Source organism: Trachemys scripta, chromosome 14 (assembly GCF_013100865.1).
Source record: "Trachemys scripta elegans isolate TJP31775 chromosome 14, CAS_Tse_1.0, whole genome shotgun sequence".
NCBI lineage: Eukaryota > Metazoa > Chordata > Testudines > Emydidae > Trachemys > Trachemys scripta.
The window spans coordinates 20928860-20948894 of record NC_048311.1 but is presented as its reverse complement, the minus strand read 5'-3'; the positions used below and the strand labels follow the sequence as shown (position 1 = coordinate 20948894).

The 20035-nt window shown below is 44.0% G+C and overlaps 2 protein-coding genes across 3 annotated transcripts; one reads left to right on the top strand and one right to left on the bottom strand.

The window, feature by feature from the left end:
- Positions 1 to 250: 250 nt before the first annotated feature.
- On the bottom strand, positions 251 to 5608 carry ATP5PD (ATP synthase peripheral stalk subunit d). Of its 2 annotated transcripts, none has more exons than XM_034789644.1 (6): positions 5459 to 5608; positions 4380 to 4510; positions 3253 to 3349; positions 1934 to 2005; positions 609 to 671; positions 251 to 458 (listed from the first exon to the last, which is right to left on the bottom strand). In XM_034789644.1, exons 2-6 carry the CDS (start codon positions 4499 to 4501, stop codon positions 327 to 329), a joined length of 486 nt encoding a protein of 161 aa, XP_034645535.1. In that variant the 5' UTR covers positions 4502 to 4510; positions 5459 to 5608; the 3' UTR covers positions 251 to 326. The 2 variants fall into 2 exon arrangements, with proteins under 2 accessions (XP_034645535.1, XP_034645536.1); XM_034789645.1 differs by lacking the exon at positions 5459 to 5608 and adding an exon at positions 5154 to 5301.
- Positions 5609 to 5807: 199 nt separating this feature from the next.
- Positions 5808 to 18905, top strand: KCTD2 (potassium channel tetramerization domain containing 2). Its single transcript, XM_034789643.1, has 6 exons — positions 5808 to 6346; positions 9486 to 9594; positions 10354 to 10445; positions 11536 to 11631; positions 13976 to 14101; positions 15165 to 18905. The coding sequence occupies exons 1-6, from the start codon at positions 6035 to 6037 to the stop codon at positions 15192 to 15194; spliced, it is 765 nt and encodes a 254-aa protein (XP_034645534.1). The 5' UTR covers positions 5808 to 6034; the 3' UTR covers positions 15195 to 18905.
- The last annotated feature ends 1130 nt before the right edge of the window (positions 18906 to 20035 follow it).

The following is a 20035-nucleotide window of genomic DNA, read 5'->3' as shown; positions in this document are numbered from 1 at the left end:
GAACAACCTTGGGTTTAACCTGAACGGCAAGAACAGGGAGAGTATTCTACAAACACTAAACCTTGGCATCCTGCTTGGAAGACTCAATCCTGTCCTCCTTCAGGATTTATCCCCACCCTGTAAAGAGTGCAGAGCTTCCAAAACCAGTTGCCTGCTTATTTGACAGCATTCGTCTCCCACTTAAAAAAAAAAACTCCTAGTGGATTTAATTTAATCTTTTAGTTTTGAGATCAAGACAAGGACACTTTTCTGAAGCCCTGTACAATTACTTTATTTAAAAGATTCTAGAGAATTTGACAGTTACCAGAAACTGCTTTCAGACAGATTTACAGATCTTCAATAGGTTTGTGTGGCCAGTATGGATACTTCTCCTTGTCCAGTTTGGTTTCAGGGAAGACCTCATTCAAGTCCTCAAATGTCATCTGATCAAATGGAATCATGGTTCTGAATTTCTCAAGCTTGAAGTTGGAAGAGAGTCAAGAAAATGTTAACGTCAGATGTAAGCAAGAATTCAAATTAAACTAGATGTACAATTAGAAACTAAAACAAGGGTTCATACCAAGCTGCCTTAAACATGAAATTCACAGGGTAGACCCCATCGAACCTACCTGTTTCTCATACTGGACAATACGGGATTTAGAGGCCTGCACATATTCAGCAGCACTCTTAGCCTGCAAGAGAACAAAGGATTTGGTGAGCACATTAATCCTAGATTGTTTCCTGCAGTGAAGCTGTGACTCTCATCCTATTTCACTTTAGAGGGAATCACCATTCTCATCTTACCTCTTCATTAAAGAGGCACTGACCTTAAAATAGCAGCTGCTTTAAATAAAAACAGGTAAAAGTAATTTCAAGCCCTATACCTGCCCGATTCTCCTTGCAATTTTTGTGGGTTTACAATAACGGTTTGTTTTCTAATGCAAGTTCTCTCTCCCCTGTTGCTATGTGAGATACAAGAGGGAAATTGACTAAGTGCATACTCAGTTTAATCATTTCCCCAAAGTGCTTTCAAAAGCACAAAAGAAACTGAAGAAATAGATAGGTTTTTTTTACTATAATAGAAAGAAGTTAGTTATCTTAAGGGGTTACTTGTAACAACTACTAAGTGATTTTGCTCCCCAAACCTGGAAAGATGGAGAGAGGTTTGAAGTTACCATTCCCTGTTGCACTGATCAGTTAGGAAGTGGATTCCACTCCTCCTTTTTTGAAGAGATTGAAGGGAGAGTCTGAAGTCAGGTAAACTCCCTAAGCCATAGGCTTCAGCCTCTGTGGCTAAGTGTTACAAAAATGTCATGTAAGCCGCTTTGTTCAAACTTGTTTGGAACAGCGGATTTACAAGACTCTAGTGATCTAGAAGTTTTTAGGCAAACACATTCTGTAACAGGAGGCCACAAGGAGCTCGAGGCTGATAAATGCTCTGTCTAAAGACAACATCAATGACCTGAGCACAACCTGTGGAGTTTATGTTACACCCACCCTCCTCTTTCATACAGAGGAGGAACCCATAGAATAGAAGTCCCACTATGCAATGCTCCATCTTGACCCCTGCAGTCTCCAAGAACGCCAACTCCACATTAGAAAGGAGTCAGGCCTATTTGATGCAACTTAGGTGCATCCTCTGGGCTGCTGACGAGATGCCAATATGATCCTCGGTTGATCAGAGTTCGGTTGCCTTTGTCTGAAACTTGAAATTAGTGTATTACACCAGAAGAGCAAGCAGAACTGCAATCCAGTCCCAGACTCTAAATCCCCAAGTGTGGTCATGGATAGGTAGAGAGAACCTTTCTTGCTCAAAAGCTGCCTATACGCACAAACCCAGACTTGCAGCTCCTGCACCTCAGCACAAACCCACCAGCAGACTCCAAGTCAGAATTATTCTATACCTCTACAAAGAACAAGAAACCATGTGGCAGGGAAGTTTTTAAATACTTACAGCTTCCTGTTCCTGGGCATTTATCTGGTTTGTTTGTGTGTCCACAGGCTCAGGAACCTTTAGTGCATTGTACTGTAAATTCAAAAAATAAATTCTAAACATGTTGCCTCTCAATTCCATTAAAAGCCCTGCATGCTCCCAGAGCTAATATTTCCCCAGTAGCCAGACTAGTGCTCTTTGGTCTCCCCAAAAACACTCTCGGACCCTTCTAAGTGAACTGGCTTCTTGCAGTAGGTCACCAATCAACTCAACTTGATGCCAGCTTCACAAATAGCGTTTGTTGGCTCTCATATGTACACAACTTACTCAGCACTACACTGTCACCAGGATGCTGGTAGTCTTGTACAGAGCCAAAACATGGTGCTGTATAGAAGCATTAACTATCTTGTCCCACAAACTAAGTCAAGTTATACAGACGAAAAAGAAGCTCCTGAATTCCTCTAAAGGTCAGTGGGTCCTTGTGGACTGGGCAGAGGGCCAGGAGCCAAGAACTGCTACGTTCTAATTCCAGCTCGGACACCAACCCCCTATGGGATACTGGGCAAGTCACTGGTTATTTGCCCAATGCCGATTTATAAAAAAAAGAAGAAGTTAACATCCATTCATGGGATTAGTCCTATTACCACACCACTTCGGGGAGTTAACAGCGCTTTTTACTTCCTGCCCTTCAATGGCAAGGGTTGAACGGATGTTAACTCTGTGCTCTCTGGGGAAAGACTGTTCCATTTCTCAAGCCATCACACCTCATTCAATAGTTTATTTGCAAAATTTTACTCCAGTAGGCTTCTGAGCCAGGCCTTGGCCACAGCCAAGGAGAACACAGCACAGCTCAGAATGTGATAGAGGTGTACAAAGGTGGCCTTTTTGCTACTGGACCAGCTGCATGCAGGCAAGTATCAGAGCGTACATCACACTGCTCTAAATTACGCAGACTACTAAAAGTCTCAAGAGGCTAATACGGCAGTTGGGAATCAGCAGACAATAGGAAAGCTCTGATCATATACTCTTTCCTCAGGCCACTTCTACACATACAGCTGGGAAAACCTATGCAGGCTGTAAGAGAAAAAGCATTAGCTTAGGATCCCCCTCCTCTAAAATGCCCCCTCCTATGGTTAGCTATGCCAGCTTTTGTGCTAGCAGTATGATGCAAAGCAGCTGCACACCACAGCACAGGATCTGGGCCAATACCTCCTAATAACCTCTCCTAGCAGTCTGCTAAAGGAAAAGTTCACAGTTCTGGGTTTTGTGCATCAGATATGAGCAGACTCCACTTGGATTTCAAAACAGCAGCAACATCTAATTGAGGACGAGAATCTCACCTTTTTTTCAAACTCATCCACCATGCCAGCCTTAGCAACTGCAGTCTTGTAATAAACCCAATCAATAGCGGGGGGCTTCTCTGGCAACGAGGTCAACCTGTACAGGTGGAGCAAAACAGCTGATAGAACAACCCCCAGTAATTCAACAGAGCTCCCAGTTCCACACCGGGCAACTCTGCAGTATCCATTGCCCCACACCCATCATCAGGCCCCAGGGTAGCAACTACACTAATTTTAGTTGCCAATATTTTCACTTGTCATTAACACGGAAATGGCAATATTGCTTTTTTTTTTTTTGGTGGAGGGGCAAGTACGATACTCAGTTTTTTTCATCATGAACATGGTAGGAGCAGGCAAGGAGAGTTTGTGAATGGGGTGGTTAGTTTTAATTACAGTTTTGCAAGGCTGACAAAGGGTTTAAAAAAAAAAAGAAAGATAATAAGCAATGGCATTTTAGCTGTATCTACACTACAGAACCTGTGCTGGCACAGCCCCCAGTGTAGACACAATGTACACAAACCAAAGGTTTTTGTTCAGCGTAGGAACACCACCTCCCTCAGCCATGCTAGCAATGCTGACAAAAGGCCTCTTCTGTCAGCATATCTGTATCTACACTGAGGGTTTTGTCAGCCTAACTATGTCACTAGGGGGTGTATATTTTTCACACGCCCGACCGACATAGCAATGCAGGTATAAATTGTAAGTGAAGGCCAAATCTTAGCTGCATGTCAAACAACATGTGCACCTAGCAATAGCAAATCTAACGTCCAATAGGATTCACTATTGTTTATACCAAGATTTGGCAACAAGTCAAACACTTTTAAAAAGACTTTTTTGATCCGACCAAATGTAACCTCTCTCAGGACTCCCACTAACACTGTAGCCGCTGTAGCACTATGGATAAGATCAAGAGAAAGCAGAATTTGGCTGTTAAAAAAAAAAAAAAAAGCAGGCTTTATCGTGAAGAATTAAGACAATTATTTTAACTTCCTTATGGCAGGCACACAGTTATGAGAATAGCAATTAAAACTATTTTTACATTGGTTTACACATGGACTGCCAGTGCTGAATTGCTCATACCACCGTCTTCTCACCAGAGCAACCTTTTCACACTGAAATATACTCACTTGGCTGAAAGAGCATCGCTGCGTGTTTTCAGGGCATTAAACATAGCTTTCTGATTGGGAGGCACTCTCTCTGCAAATGCCATCCAGTCAATCGCTTTCAGAGTAGCTCTGCGACCTGCCATTTTTGTGTTCTAGAAAACGAAAACAGCAAAGAAACTTAAATTTGAAGAGGAATCTAGAAGAACAGGCAAGTTTATTTTCATCAGTGTAAAAGTCTGGGTATTTCATCAACTGAAACCACTTCAGCTATCTCTTTACTGCAACTGCACTCATTCTATTGACTCCCACCAAGAGTAATGCTCATAACAACACTTCACATTTCTTATGTTGCTGAGAAGAGAGAAGCACTTTTACAAGCAATAACTGAGCACCACAATACTTCGCTTTGCTAGATAAGATATATAGAGTTCATTTCAACAGGACTCAAATGCAGTCATTCCTGGGGTGGAACATGGCAGCACACAGCAACACTATGAAACTATTTAAGACAAAGTAAAGGCTACTTTGCCTAGTTCCTGGAATTACAATAACCAATGTATCTCTAAGGTGCCACAAGTACTCCTGTTTTTTTTGCGGATACAGACTAACACGGCTGCTACTCTGAAACCAATGTGTGGTTACTGAGCCACAGAGTCAGGCTCCAGATATCACCCTGCTCTCGCTACGGGAACGTTGATTGTTATTACTGATCACTACATTGATTTAACAGAATTATCAGACAGATTAAGGGCTGGCAGGGGCCACGACAGACCATCAAGTCCAGCCCCCTCTCACCTGAAAGGCAGCACCACAAAGCCACTTCTAACAGCAAGCGGGGACATCATCGGAGGTTTGACTCCGGGGAGAAAATGCTCCTCGACTCACCCCCCCCCCCCTCCAGGCACGAGTCCCCCATAGCCCGGCACAGCTCAGGGGAGGTGACGGGATCCGAGCACCTGCTGCCCCCGCCCCCGTCCCCAGGCAAGGCCAGTCGGACACACCGCCCTGCTATGCAGAGTGCCCCCACCCCAGACACGCAGCGCCGCCCGCGCCGGGGTCTTCACCCCAACCCCAACCCAAACCACCCGGGTTAGTCTCACCTTCACCGACCGCCACCACCCTGCTGCCAGGCCCCCTCCGGAAACCCGGTCCGACGCCAACCAATCATAGCCCGGTGCCCCCGGAAGGACTCACTCGCACTCTCCGCCCACCCCCTTAGACAACCCGGAAATGATTCTCAGTGGCTCTTTTAACACCAATATAATTTAAAAAAAATCTTCCCCTCTCTTTTACTCTTCATTTCAACCGGAGGCCTCCAAAATTCCGAGTTTTCCAGGGGCATGTCCCCTACTCACTTCCGGTTGCTCCGGAAGTAATATTCCGCTCTTCCTCCGGTGTTGCCTATTTTATTATATTGTATTCCTGTGTTTTTCTTTACCGCCTTGCGCCTGGGGCTCCCCCCTTAACACAGCCATTGGTTTGTGTGCGTCGCGTGAGGATTTTGGTGTGACTGGGAGGTCGCTGGTGACCCGGAAGTCAAGTCCGGCTCTTCCTGGGAGGAGGGGAACAGTTGTGAGGGAAGCGATGGCTGCCGGGCGCCGGACCCAGCTCTCCCCCCAGCGCTGAGCGAGGGTGGCCGCCCTCGCCTGGGACTCCCCACGAAGTCACGGTCCAGGATGGCGGAGCTGATGGCGGCGGGGGATGGGCCGCCCCGGGGCCGTACGCCCAGCCCGGTACTGGGGGGCATCCCGGTTCCTCCCGGGCCGCCGAGCCCCCGCCTGGCCGGGCCTGCCTGTTCCGGAGGGGGGCTGTCCCCGCGTAGCTCCGAGCCGCCCGTCGCGGACAGGCCTGGCTCCGGCTCCAAGTGGGTCCGGCTCAATGTGGGCGGCACATACTTCGTGAGCACCCGGCAGACCCTGTGTCGGGAGCCCAAGTCCTTCCTGTGCCGCCTCTGCTGCCAGGACGGGCCCGAGCTGGGCTCGGACAAGGTGAGGGGCTGCGCGGGGCGGGAAACGGGCGCCATATGAACCCCCGACGCCGTGCAAACTCCTATGGAGACTACAGTCCCGATCGCACCCTCACGGAAGCCTCATCCCTTCCCCCCGCACTGACTAACCTGCCCCCCGCTAGAGATACAGAGCGGTCAGTGTCCCCTCTTCCGCCAGGAAATAGCAGGACTGCAGCGTCCACATACACACTTAAACCGTGTTAGTCATAACTACCGCCCCAGAATAGCTGGGGCAGCGTGTCCCTACAGCCTCTAACGCCCCCCATTCACGGCATGCTCCTCTCCCGCACACACCAATCTAGGCTTTGGGCTACTTCTGCTGGGAGGAGGGGACCCAGTTCAGATCAGACAACTTGAGGGGGTTGAAGCTGTGGGCATTTATTCACCCAGCATAAACACCAACCCTACCCCCTCTCATCCAGATCATGTGCTGTGTGCATAAATCTTTCCTCTGTCTGTCTAGCTCCTTTTATGACAGCAATCTCTTACCCTCCCCTATACTCTTCCACTACAGCTATACCCACATCACAACACTAACTACCAGCTGTGTTTCCCACACCCATGTGTGCTCAACACCCATAAGTGTATCACATACCCCCAAATCCTTTAGGCTGCACCTAAACAATGACTTATTTATGAGGACTAATGAGTTTGGGGAAGTCCTCATCAATTATAAAACACTTGTCCGTTCTCTAGATCTAAGTATTTAGTAACTTTTCTCAGCCTAAGAATATATTTGTCATTTCTCCTTTTCTTTATATTCTTCTGTGGTGTATTAATATATGCTAAAAAGCAACAGAGGGTCCTGTGGCACCTTTAAGACTTGCATTTGAAGAAGTGAGGTTCTTACCCACGAAAGCTTATGCTCCCACTACTTCTGTTAGTCTTAAAGGTGCCACAGGACCCTCTGTTGCTTTTTACAGATTCAGACTAACACAGCTACCCCTCTGATACTTAATATATGCTATTTACTTTGGTCTGCGGCTTTGAGAACTCAGATTTCAACCTCCTACCCCTACTGGGAATTTCACAAATAAATCAATATGTTGGTAACTACAGTCTTTATTTTCTAGAATATTCTTTATATAATTATCACAAAACACTTTACAGAGAAATTAGATACAGAATTAAATAAACACTCCTTCCTCCCAACTACAAGATTAATCAGGAGTTAAAATTCCTACCTGTCAAATAATCTGTTTAAGGTGTTTATAATAGTTCCCATGACCTTAGTATGTCAGTACAGAGTAAGAAGGGGTTCAGAAAAAAAACATTTATTCTGCTGTAAAGCAGACTGCCCCAATCTCAGTAGCACCTAATTTGCTCAATGAGCAAAATAAGCTGAACCATTCTGTGATGTTTAAAAACAGCACTGTGACCTACTTGTAATGATCATGAATGCTTGCTGCGTCAAAGTATTTCTAAAAGGTCTGTGTTGTTCTGTGTCAACACATCAAACTTGGTTCATAGAATCATAGACTATCAGGGTTGGAAGGGACCTCAGGAGGTCATCTAGTCCAACCCCTGCTCAAAGCAGGACCAATCCCCAACTAAATCATGTGTGGGAAAGAAATGTGTTTTCTTTCACCTATTAATTGTTGATAATCTTACCATGTTGTGCACTGTGAAAGGCCCTACATTAGATCTAATTTGTTATTGCAATGTTGATTTTAAGAAGTGAAAAAATAAGGAGGTGCGCTAAGTGTCTGATGCATAGTTTAGAAATCAACATGTTGTCTAGAGGAGATGTAAACCATTAATAATTTGCAATGAGGCCTGGGTTATGTGTGTCTTATTTTTCTTTAATTTCCTCAGAAGCATTATTTTGTTTTCTGATGGAACAAGTCACAGAAACAAAAAGCAGACTGACATAAAGACTGCAGTTTTTGTAGGAGCAATAACATTTGTTCCTGTTGTCACAGTGCTGAGTGAGTGCTACTGTGACCTACATTTTTGTTTATTTTGATTTATAGGAAAAAGCACTTGTCCCTTAAGGTGCCTAGGTTTTGGGTCTGCCTGCATGGATCCAGTTATAGGATTTGGGGCTTAGTTCATAAACAGTCATATTTTTAAAATTTCAATATCAATAAATATTGGAATCACCAAGACAAACACTTTACCTTAACCCTTTAACTCTCCCTCCAACCCTAATTGTTTATTGCTGTCCATTATCACATTGTCTAAATATTGGGCCCACTGCAGCAAATACTCATAAGAGTAGGCCCCATTGACTCCTTTGAGATAGAGTTCACAAGATTATGTTCTAAAGTTTTAATATATTCAGGTCATGGACTATCTTATTTGTCTGTAAAATACTGTAGAAATATTTATTTCTAAACCCCATCAGTAGCATTTGGTGCTTTAGGAGCAGATATTTGTGCTAGTAGTCGCATCTAAGAGATGAATTGGTACATACAGACATGCTGAATCCAGCATGGTATATAAAGATAGAGATTTGAAATAAAGATTTACAAGGACTGTATCTATGGAAATATGATTTAGAGAGAGAAATGAGTAAAATGTAAAATCTGTATCTTAAGTGATAAGCTGAGATTTGGACTATATGCAAGGAAGTTTTGTTCTAAAGATGCATTTTATAGAACAAGAGCCATTTCAATGTAGTTAAATTTTAGAGCTGACGCTAATTTGCATTGGGGAGATTGCCTGATTCCCAAAAGGTCCTTTGGCCTTGGTGTAATTTTCAGATAAATAAAAAGGAGTTTAGGAGTTTGCCATTTATATAAACAGAAGGTTATTAAAAAAAAATTGGAGTTGCCTCTTCTTTTTACATGAAAGAAAACCCAATTCCCGTGATCAGGATGATCTGTTTCATGCTATTGCTCCCACACACCAACTTCTCTGGTTCACTTTAACAGGTACTCATGCTGGATCAGAAGTTGCAGAAAGAAAATTAGTGTAGACAGACTCACTTGCCACATTCCGATCTTCCTCACCCCAAACACTACTCAACATTGCAAACATGGGCCTGTCTACGCTACAGAAATTTTCCAAAGTTTTCTCATCATTGTTAACACCAATACAGCTTCAGGAGGGGTTAGTAATTTTAGGAGTCCCAGTGTAGAGAGGCATCTAGCTTGACTCCCATGTGTGTTTCACAGGATGAGACAGGGGCATATCTCATCGACAGGGATCCCACTTATTTTGGTCCGATCCTGAACTACCTCCGACATGGAAAACTCATAATAAACAAGGAGCTGGCAGAAGAAGGTAAGAAACATTTATTGCAGAGCAAACAACTGTAAACGCCCCATTGGCATGGTTTGACTTGCCAGTCATTATTTAGAGCTAGTCTGGGTGTGGAGGCTTCCTAATGCATTAACATGGTGCCTTGTGTCAGCTCCATTTCGCAATAATGCAGTTTTCTTTTAGATTCCCACAAAGACGTTCTTGAATAATATGAAGCAGATATATACTGGAAGCAGAGACCTCTAGATCATAATGCAGGCTATCCTTGCTATGCTCAACTCCTTGGCTTTGAACAGCAAATTGTACTTTTTGAGAGAGGAAACATTGTCTAAGAATGATCTCCTGTTCTCTTTTCAAAAACTGCAGTCCTGTATATCCAGAGACATAAATGGCTTTTTTGTAATATGCTGAGATGATGAAATAGATTGATCTGAGATGGCTAAACCTATTTTGCCAAAAGCCTCCAATAAAAGAGCAGAATTTCCCTATTACAGCCTGGTGGGTTTCTATAATCCTAGAGAAGGGGGAGTATGCCTCTGTTAGATGATATATGCTTTCACATAAGGAGGCTATGACCATCTGAGTAGAGCATTTTCTTAGACTCAGATCAATACCACTATCCATTCCGTATCCATTTATTGTACCACATACAGGCTTAGATTGCAAATATAAAGTTAACTACAAATTGATATGATGCACTGCATCCTTTTGATAAAATTGTCCTTATTCTGTTTTCTGTTGACTAACAGAATTTCTTCCTCTGCTTTTGGATTTTTGTAGGGGTACTGGAAGAAGCCGAGTTTTACAATATTGCATCCCTGGTGCGTCTTGTGAAGGAGCGGATACGGGACAATGAGAACAGAACCTCTCAAGTAATGCATCTTAAAACTTAAGTAGAAAAACTCAGTCATTTATAAAGGTGTGACAGAGGGACAGTGTGCTGCAGGGTGAGACACGTGACAGCAGACTTGGTGTCTAGTCTCTCAAGTAGTTGGATGTCCCTACTTTCTGGTGGATGCGAGCACGCATCCTTCATGGTTACTGGCACAGGCTCTCAAATCTACTCCCCGATATTTGCAGGTAGAGGTCAGGAGCAATTGAATTGAAGGGGGCTGGAAATGGGGTCAGTTGAAACAAGGCTTGAAAATGAGGACTCAGACAATAGCTGGGACTTTGAGATCCAAAAAGCAGATTAGCTAGCTGACCTACTAAAAGATCTTATGAGTACATGGGTCATGCATCCCATTTAGAGAATGGGAGTTGCTTTAATATGTTTTATTAAATTGGCAATGAATAAAAGTGCAGTGATACTATTTTGGCAGAAAACATTAGGTTGCATAAACAGTTTGTGTGAGTGCCCAGTGTAGTCTATTTCCCTTTCTTTGGTGTGGGACGTTACTAGAATTGTGGGTCGCGCTTTCCCTGAAGTCAACCCTAAGAAAGGGAACTTGGGTGATTTTCTCTCCCATTATATTTACAAAATGAGATCTACGGACATGCTTTTCTTGTCCTTCCCAGACAATTTTAATATTTCCATCAAATATACACCATCTCAGAACAGCATCTTCTCTCAGTATTTCTTTATTGCAATTCTTTTTGCTGCTGCTGAACTGTTTAATTTTTAGACTCAATACTAGACGAGTAAAATTTTCAAAACACCTGGAGGACTTAAGCTCCTATCATTTACGTGCTTTTGACAGTGTCACCCCAAAATCCTCACTACCCTCACCAGGAAAAAAAAAATTCAACTATATAATGTAGACTAGTTTGGGAAAGTCTATGCAACTCAGTCTTCCTCGTCTATTATAATCCTCAAGGCACAAAGTAGATCAGGTTTCCCTACAAGAAGACACTAAAGCCTCAGCTGTATTTCTTTGTCTGAAAGCAAACACTGCTAAGCCAACTCCCTCTCCTGATTTTAAAATTCCTGCTTTTTGTTTTTTTCTCCCCTTGGTGCTTTAGGGACCCGTGAAACATGTGTACAGAGTCCTGCAATGCCAAGAGGAAGAGCTCACACAGATGGTGTCCACTATGTCCGATGGATGGAAATTTGAACAGGTACTGTTGCCAATGATTGCCATTCCTATATCCAAAGAAACGGATCCCCCTGTGGGAACAGCATATGGAATGAGTTTAGATTTCTGTTTAACTACCCCTCTCACGACTCCTTCCTGCTGGCGGTGGGGAGTCTGTATCCAGAATCAGTCCACCTTATATGGAATAACTGGCAGGGGAACAACAGTAGCTTACTGAACCCATAACCAGAAATAAATAATGTTCCCTTGAGATTTTTTGTATCCTTGTTGGACTCTTAAGAAATTCTTCTCTCCTCCCACATTTTCCTGGTCCCACTGTGGAGCTTTTATCCAAGGAGAATGATGGGATCCAGGAGAAGTGAAAACTACTTTCTTCAGAGCCCAGCAGCACAACCCCTTCACAGAGAAGTGTTGAGTGACATGAGAAATACCTTGCCCTGCAAGTGTGAAAGATGCTACATTTACAACACAAGTTTGCTTGGCCATGTTTCAGGGGAGTTGCCGGGGGCATAAATCAGCCCCAACTTTGGTATCAGAAATCACAAACCGTTCTCTTGTGTGGATATACAAAGAACTTAAGCCACCAAGCTGGTCTATATATCATGACAGTTCCTGAACTGTAGCTGAGATATTTCATTGCAAACAGATATTGCAGATCTATGAGGACCCCAAATGGCTCATAGGACTAATAGGATAGAGCCTTCACTTCTAGATCTATTCAAATCCAGCCCAGCTTAGTAGTGACCAAAAGCTGTGACTGTCTGCTAGCTGTGCAGTCACCAATCTGATATCAGTGTGATGGTTCAGTGTCCATTTTCCAATGGACAAGTGTCCATATCCAGGGGCGGCTCCAGGCACCAACGCAGCAAGCGTGTGCCTGGGGCGCGGCCTATCGGTCCCTGTGAGGGTGGCAGTCAGACAGCCTTCGGCAGCATGCCTGCGGGAGGTCCACCGGTCCTGCGGCGGGGACACCAAAGGCGTAGCACCGGTGGACCTCCCGCAGGCATGCCGCCGAATCAGCATGACCAGCAGACCGCCCGTGGGCACGCTGCCGAAAGCCGCCTGACTGCCGTGCTTGGGGCGGCAAAACACAGAGCCGCCCCATCCATATCACATTTGACACTATTTACTCTTTGTTAGCAGTCTTAACACAGACACCAAGGATTGACCAGGGTGAGGAATTAAATTCCCCTGTCATCCCAACAGGTTCTCTTTATGGCTGTATCTATGCTATGAGCTAGGGCTGCGATTCCTTGGCTCAATGAGAGCTAGTGCAAGTATAAATAGCAGTGTAGCTGAGGTAGGGAAGATAGCTGCTAAATATCTTTCCTAGTTAACATGGATTCTGTGTATCCACAGTGACTTATGGTCTGAAGTGCAGCTGTTTATGTTCATTGTAGTTTAGACAGTCAAGTAGTAAAATACAAAAGGGAAAACAGTCCATTGACATCCTAAAACCAAGTCTTTTGTCCTCAGTAGTGAATCAATGCAACAATTAAAGCTCATTCATTGTACAAGCCATTTCCATTATTACAGCTTGGCTAATCCTCCTTCAGACCCACAAAACAATGGATATTATTATACTCAGGGGACAGGGAGCCGCATCTATCCCTTGTTATAGGTGTGAGGTTCTCTTTTCTAAAATCCTTTGTGCAGAACTAGTGTGTCCATTAAAATACACACAAGATTCATACTGTTTTTCTTCAGGATGTAAAATCCAAGGCTAGTCTGAAGAGCAGGGCTGAGAAATACAAATTACCGCTATGCTGTTTACTCCCGGCTCTCACTTTAATGTAATCATTATAAAAGAATTGGGCTAGTTTGCCAGATGTCCTTTAGTTGTTGGAATATGCTGTCCTACCTTTGTGACAAATAAATTGCCTGTCCAGTGTTTCTGCATCAAAAAGTCAGAAGCTGTATTCCTAGAATTTCGTTAAACAAGTGTATCGTCTGGACTGAGTGACTCCTTCTGTAGAGCCCACATTGCCTGGCATATCCATTCTCTGAAGTATTTGGCTAAGGTTTAACATTTTGTATTGCAAAATGTGATCAATATTTTCAGTGTTTTCATTAATTGGAAAATGCATCACAACTTTCCCTGTTACCCTTTCAGTTAATGTTCCCTGAGTTCAGCCACCACCAGGGGGCTCTGTAGCACGTCCAGTCATGGACCAAGAATATGCATACTATTTGACAGGAAAGCTTATAACACAAGTTAATACCCCAGAGATTTTTGTCCTGTTGAAACTTTAGGTCTGACTGGGTTCAACCAGCCACACACAAAGCGATAACAAGGACAGAGCAAAGTCCATTGGCTATTGCTGCATTAATCCTTACATCCTCTTGGTTATTTTCCTGTTCTTCAGCTAATCAGCATTGGATCTTCCTATAACTATGGAAATGAGGACCAGGCAGAATTCCTCTGTGTCGTCTCAAGGGAGCTCAATAACTCTACCAATGGCATTGTCATCGAACCTAGTGAGAAGGCAAAGGTGAGGAGCCTGGTTAAGAGAGTGGTCTTCAAATGTCCCCGTACACAGAAAAGAAATTCCTCTATGCTCGAATGATGCCATGAGGTTGATAGTAGTGATTCCTTGCACACGCTTATTCTCTTTCACTCTTCCCTCCGCCCCCACATCCTCCAATGAGATTTGCAGTTTTACTAGATGACATTACAGCAAATCTATCCAGTTCTAAAGCTCTTCGTACATTTCACATTGAGCCATAGATATACGGGAAAGAGATTAACTTTTTTTAAAATATGTAAAAAGGAGGGAAGAAGGGGTTAGCACAACTAGGAAGAGTGAAGCAGATCACATTTCCTAGCTGACAGCCATTGCAGGGAGTAAAGGAGGTTGGTTGTTTGTTTTCCTTTGATCAACCTTTGATCAGGATCTGAAAAATATGAAACTATCCTTCTGAACTTCCTATGTGCAACTGACCTGACTCTAGAAGAGGCTTTATCATCTCTTATCTCCAGTTTTTCTAAAGGTTCTGAGGGAGGCTCATAGGTTTAGTGGTCTTGAGTATAGACCTTGGAACTAGTCACTCCACTCCTAGCTCTGCCATACACGCTCTGTGGCCTTGGGCAGGTCATAGAACCCAGCTGTAAAATGGTTATAATGCTTACCTCACAAGAGGTGACTAGAATTAGTGTCTTAACATTTGTGAAGTACAATATTATACTTCTTTTAAATCCTTCTACAGTTCATGCTGTTGAATCTGAGTGGGTGAGGTATCTGGGTAGAAAAATGGAAAGAATTGCATTATGGACCAAGACTGTGCATCTTTAAACATGCACAGATCACACAGCCTCAAACAATAAATGTTATGACCAAAAGCCAAGTGTTTTTAGCACAGGCCTGTCTTTTCCAAGGAAATCAGTCATTCATAAAAGTTATATAAAAACCAACTCCTGAAGATTCTTTGTACATTCCCCTCCTCCATCAATTTTTCCTTCCCCTATTGACACAAATAGCATTTTTTGAAACATGAGAACTAATATCCAAATTTGTCCAAGTTCAACCTTTATTTTACCGGTCCTTCTCTTTTCAGATTCTTCAGGAGCGAGGATCCCGGATGTGATCCACGTGTCTGGTTCTGTTATACTCCGAGATGTCAAAAGGGCAATCTAGCTGGGCAGAGCGTTTCTTCGCAGTTCAGCCTTGCTCTTGTACAGTAACCGAGCTAACGCAAAGCAAAGCTGAGCCTGTCCTGCCAACAGAGAATAATTCTGGTCAAAACCAAAGGCTTCCCCCTAATCCCAGGAAACAAAGGAAAGAAGAGACTCTTCCAGTCGGATAGTCCCTTTTTCAAATGTTGTTTTTGTTTTCTTGGCCGGCGCTGTATTGAATTTTTTCCAACAATGGCTGGGCCGGATTCCCAGTCAGAGCCTTTGGGAGGGTTGCTCAGGTCCATGAGCCCGTGTAGTCAGCCCAACCTCCAGTGGGATGGAGTAGGTGAAAGAGGATTTGTATTAGAGCTGTGCCATTGTGTGTGCCCAGGTTTATCAAGTAGAAAACTTGGAGATACCCTGCAGCGTTCCTCCCCACCCGTTGGCCCCACACAAATCAGATGAAAAGGGTTTAGAAATGAGTGACAAAAACAAGAACTGTCTTTTTTTATACTGAAACTTTTTTCATTCTTGCTTTGTATTTGTTACTTGTCAGGTTCCTGAGAGCCGAGTTCGATACAAAATAATCCTAGTGGGGAGAGCAGTTGTGTTTCTGTCTAATGTGGGCCTTGGGAGGGGTCTACTGCTGGCACTATTATATATGGGCTCTTGGCATATACCAAAGCCCATTGCTCTTCGTGCATTTTTAAAAATCGACATTGGCCCATGCTAGTGACAGAGTAAATGGTTCTGTCCTTTATTCTCTCCAGGTTGGATGAGAGTGGTGACAGGGATCCTGTCCCACTTCCCCTCCAGGCCCTTGCCACAGCTCTATCTTAGCCTGGCATGATGTTATTTGATTTACCCAGGTTAGGGACTTGTTGCTGCCACGTTCAGCTTTGCCTTGTTTGTCTCCAGCAGCATGGACTCCCTTGATCTCCTGCTGTCTTCTCCCAGCAGGAGGAGTTAGGGGAGGCTTTATTTTGTACTGTAGCAAGCAGGTAGGTTTGTTTTAAATCCATCAGATAGTTTGGGGAGGAGAGCCCCTATTTACATATGGCAATTCCACATCTGCAGCCTGCTCATTACCCCACCTTCAGTAGGTCAGCCCGAAGTACCAAGGGGCATTGCAGAGACTTTGGGGGGCTTGGTGAAAGTTGCCAAAGTGTTGTAATGTTTCTTGTCCAAAGTGACGTGTCGACTTTTGTGACTTTTTTTGGAATGCCTTGAATGGACGTGCAAATGTTCGTTTGTGCCTCTTTCTTTAATTCTAATCTTAGCCAAACTGGACTCACTGGTCCCTTCAATGAATTGGTGCCATCCCTAAGCAGTGACATGTCCCTACTATCTGGTAAATGGAATTTCGTAGGAGTTTGCTGCATGTTTTTCCCTTCGTCCTGGCTTTGTCCTTTGTAGCCCAGTGCCCTGGCACCTGGGCTTTTGAGTCGAGTCCCAAACTGCCATTGAACCAAAGTTCCAGGTACACTGGAATTCACTGGCATTGGCAAGGCCCTAGTGGACGGTCCTGGAGTAGGCCATGAGAACAGAATTCCTTGTTTGGAATGATATGTGGGATTCCCCCTGAAGGAATTGGGCTCACTGTGGTCTTGTCCGTGTTTTGTGCATAGGGAAGTTCCCCATCCTGTCTCCTTGTTGACGTGGGGCAGAGGGCAGCGACCAGTGGTTTCTGAGGGTATGGATGACCTTTTCAATGAACAAGGTGCAGTAAAGAAATTCAGAGGGATACCCCCCACACACACACACACTCTCCAGTCCAGCTTTTCCCCACACTGCTGTCAGCATACCTCCTCCAGTTGGGTCTTCACCTCTTTCTCAGGAAGGAGGGTTGATTATCTTGTAGTAGCTAGTCTTGATAACAGACTGTGCCAAATGTCTGAACTCACATTGTGTCAGTTTTGGGCTGCTGAAATTCAGTTGGTGTGGCACCACACTCAATAATCCAGCTTTCGTACTCCCCCAATCTTCCCTGTCTGTCATGTGATGAAATGGTGTGGGTGTGATTGGACTGGATGCCTTGGCTGGGCCCAAACAACACTGTGATGTGTACATATAGCTCTTATCTATGGGTATCTTGTAGCCCCAGCCATTGTCAGTTTGTGGTCACAACTGAGAAATAAAAAAAAATGCATATATGCAGTTTAGCATCATAAAAGCCACATATCACACTAGCCTTCACATCACCATCTATCTTTTCCCCCCCGGGGAGAAAGGGAAGTTGGGAATTAGTCAAGAAAGATCAGAGTAACGATAACAGGAGTAACTTAGCTGCCCTGTCAGACACAGTCAATACAAGCCCAACTGACTTGCTGTTCAGGCTGGTGGGCACGAAGCAGTGCTAGGTTTGCTTGGAGGGCGATGTTTTAATCTAGTACAATTTGAGTTGACAGAAGGATACCTCATTGCCTTTTTTGGGTCATCAAAAACACCATGCCTCATGAAGCCCATTTGAGGAGTGCCTGCTGTCAGAATAGCAGTTTGAAAAATACTACCGCCCTACCTTCTCCCCACCAGAGGGAACGGGCTCCAGTAAAACAAACCAGAAGAAGAACCTGGTAGTTACAACAGGCTGAGACCAGTTCAGTGTGTCCTGTATAAATTGCAATGGATTGAACATTTCTGCCAGATACCAGACTATAAAAGTTAAATCCTGTTCTCTCCCCAACTTCCCCCTCCAATGAGAATTGTTGGAGCTGGTCAGTGGATTTAATGCCCCACTGGAACCCAATTGCCATTTCTTCTTCTTAAAATCCAATAGAATGAGTTATCTTGTAGAAAATTATTCCTGTCATTTGCATCCTCACTGGATCTCAAGTTCTTTGGTGATAAGAAGGGTCTGTTCTAGTCTTCCAGAAGGCTATGGACTCCTGTAGGTATAAAGACTTGCAGTCCATCAATAGCAGGATACTTTCCCAGATCACCTAGCTGGGAGTTTCTCCTCTTTGCTCTCTGTGATAGGTCACCTTTAGCCCTGTGAAAGTCTGAAGAAGAACTGGTCTCGCTTGGTCTCCACATTCCATACTAGCTGCATCACTGCACTGCTGGAGATGGGCCTTTTCGTTCCATTTCCTTTAGCTCAGTCGCAACTATCTTCTCAAACTAAAACATGGGGTGTGTGGGGGGGGGGGGGGGAAGTCACATCAAATCAGTCCTGTTGACCCTAGAGGGCAGTATATTTTGGTGAGTGGGAGGGGGGAAGCAGTGGTAGGAGGTCTGATAGATAGCTGTGGGGTTTTGTATCTCTTGGGAAGGTTCACTTTAAAGCATTAGCACTGGGAACTGAGAGCAAGTTTTATCTAAGTTTCCCAGCGGCCTAAATTGTTCCATTATGGGGAGACTGGAATTAACCTTCTCTGAAAGTGTCTTTGTTTCTGCACATTTTTAAATCAATCTTCTCAGGGGTGACTGAGTGGTCTGAGGGGAAGTGTGGGGGGGTGAGCCACAGGGGTGGGGGCACAGCTCCTCAGACCTCTGCAGCTTGGCCATGGGCTCCTCACCCTCAGGTTTTGCCTGCAAACCCAGAGGTTTTGTACAGTTTGTCACATGTCAGTGCCCTTTGCTACTGTTTTTCTTTGTTTATTAAATGTGTTTGAATAATGATTCAGATGCTGTGATTAATTTTTTTTTCAATAAAGATTCTGAACTGGGTTGGAAGTTTGAACTAATGTCCTGTGTCGTGCTGCTTTGTTTGTATTGACTTTTCAACTGGGCTGTCGTCTTTTCATATAACTTTTTGAACACCTGTTTTACTCCACTGCCTACCACACACTTGGAAGGAAGGATGCTTTGGTGTAAACTCACAGTACACAGCTGTAAAGATTACAAGGTAAAAAGCAAAGGGGAAGAATGATAAAGCCCTCAAACACCACCACCTCTGTACATCACGATAGCACAAAAGACAGAAAACACTTTCTTCCCCCCATGAAGTGATGATCTGCAAGTGTCCATTTGGAAAGAGATTTTACTGTTAAACACTGCCGTACAAATGGTTTTCATTATTTCTAGAAGCTATTTTAAACAGTTATTACATTACCCCAATCATAATGCACCCAGCATTTTCCTTATTTGTCTCTTAAGCAAGATTGATGGATTAGCAGAGATTCAATTTGTTTCCTGTTTACAGGGATTAATTTTCAGAAAGGCTTGAAACACAGCGGCACCAACAGATGGACAATTGGAGGGGGGAAAGAACAGGGAAAGAACTAAATAAGTTTAAAAAAATTCAGTCTGCCTGTAATAACCCTGAAAGCCAGTGTGCGTTTGTGTCTCAGGTTTCCAAGCAGAAACTGCCTCTCAGAAAAGAAATGTCTAAATTTTGGAGCCAAGTCGTTGCTGCCTCCTACATCTGTTCCTGGTGCTGCTCGGCCTCCCTGCTTAGCACGAATACCTCTGCTCTGGAGACAGCCTACCTCCAAGAGCAAGGTCACTACCCCCTTTTTTCCTTTTATGGCTTTTGCTTCAGGAGATCAGCATGTGGGAGTTTGGGGCCATCTTAAAACTTCTGTCTATTGTCGTCCTTGTGCTGGGATCTCAAAGTACTAAATGTAAAATAAGCCTCCCATCAGTACCAGAATGGAGAAGTGATTTGCTCAAGATCACACAGAGAATCCGCAAAGCTGGGAAAAGAAACTACCCTGTTTCCCCGAAAATAAGACATCCTCCGAAAATAAGGCCTACTTACAGTTTTGCCTCTCGTTGTAATATAAGGCATCCCCCCGATAATAAGACCTCCCCGATAATAAGGCATCCACCGATAATAAGGCATTTTTCATTTCTGAAAAATAAGACATCCCCT

What these genes read in the sequence shown, in the direction of transcription:
- ATP5PD (XM_034789644.1), bottom strand. Translation starts at nt 4,501, where the DNA reads ATGGCAGGTCGCAGAGCTACTCTGAAAGCGATTGACTGGATGGCATTT. An exon ending in ATGCCCAGGAACAGGAAGCT is followed by an intron (nt 672 to 1,933) that starts GTAAGTATTTAA and finishes GTTCTCTTGCAG; the next exon opens with GCTAAGAGTGCTGCTGAATA. An exon ending in TTGTCCAGTATGAGAAACAG is followed by an intron (nt 459 to 608) that starts GTAGGTTCGATG and finishes TCCAACTTCAAG; the next exon opens with CTTGAGAAATTCAGAACCAT.
- KCTD2 (XM_034789643.1), top strand. Translation starts at nt 6,035, where the DNA reads ATGGCGGAGCTGATGGCGGCGGGGGATGGGCCGCCCCGGGGCCGTACG. An exon ending in CAAGGAGCTGGCAGAAGAAG is followed by an intron (nt 9,595 to 10,353) that starts GTAAGAAACATT and finishes GGATTTTTGTAG; the next exon opens with GGGTACTGGAAGAAGCCGAG. An exon ending in ATGAGAACAGAACCTCTCAA is followed by an intron (nt 10,446 to 11,535) that starts GTAATGCATCTT and finishes TTGGTGCTTTAG; the next exon opens with GGACCCGTGAAACATGTGTA.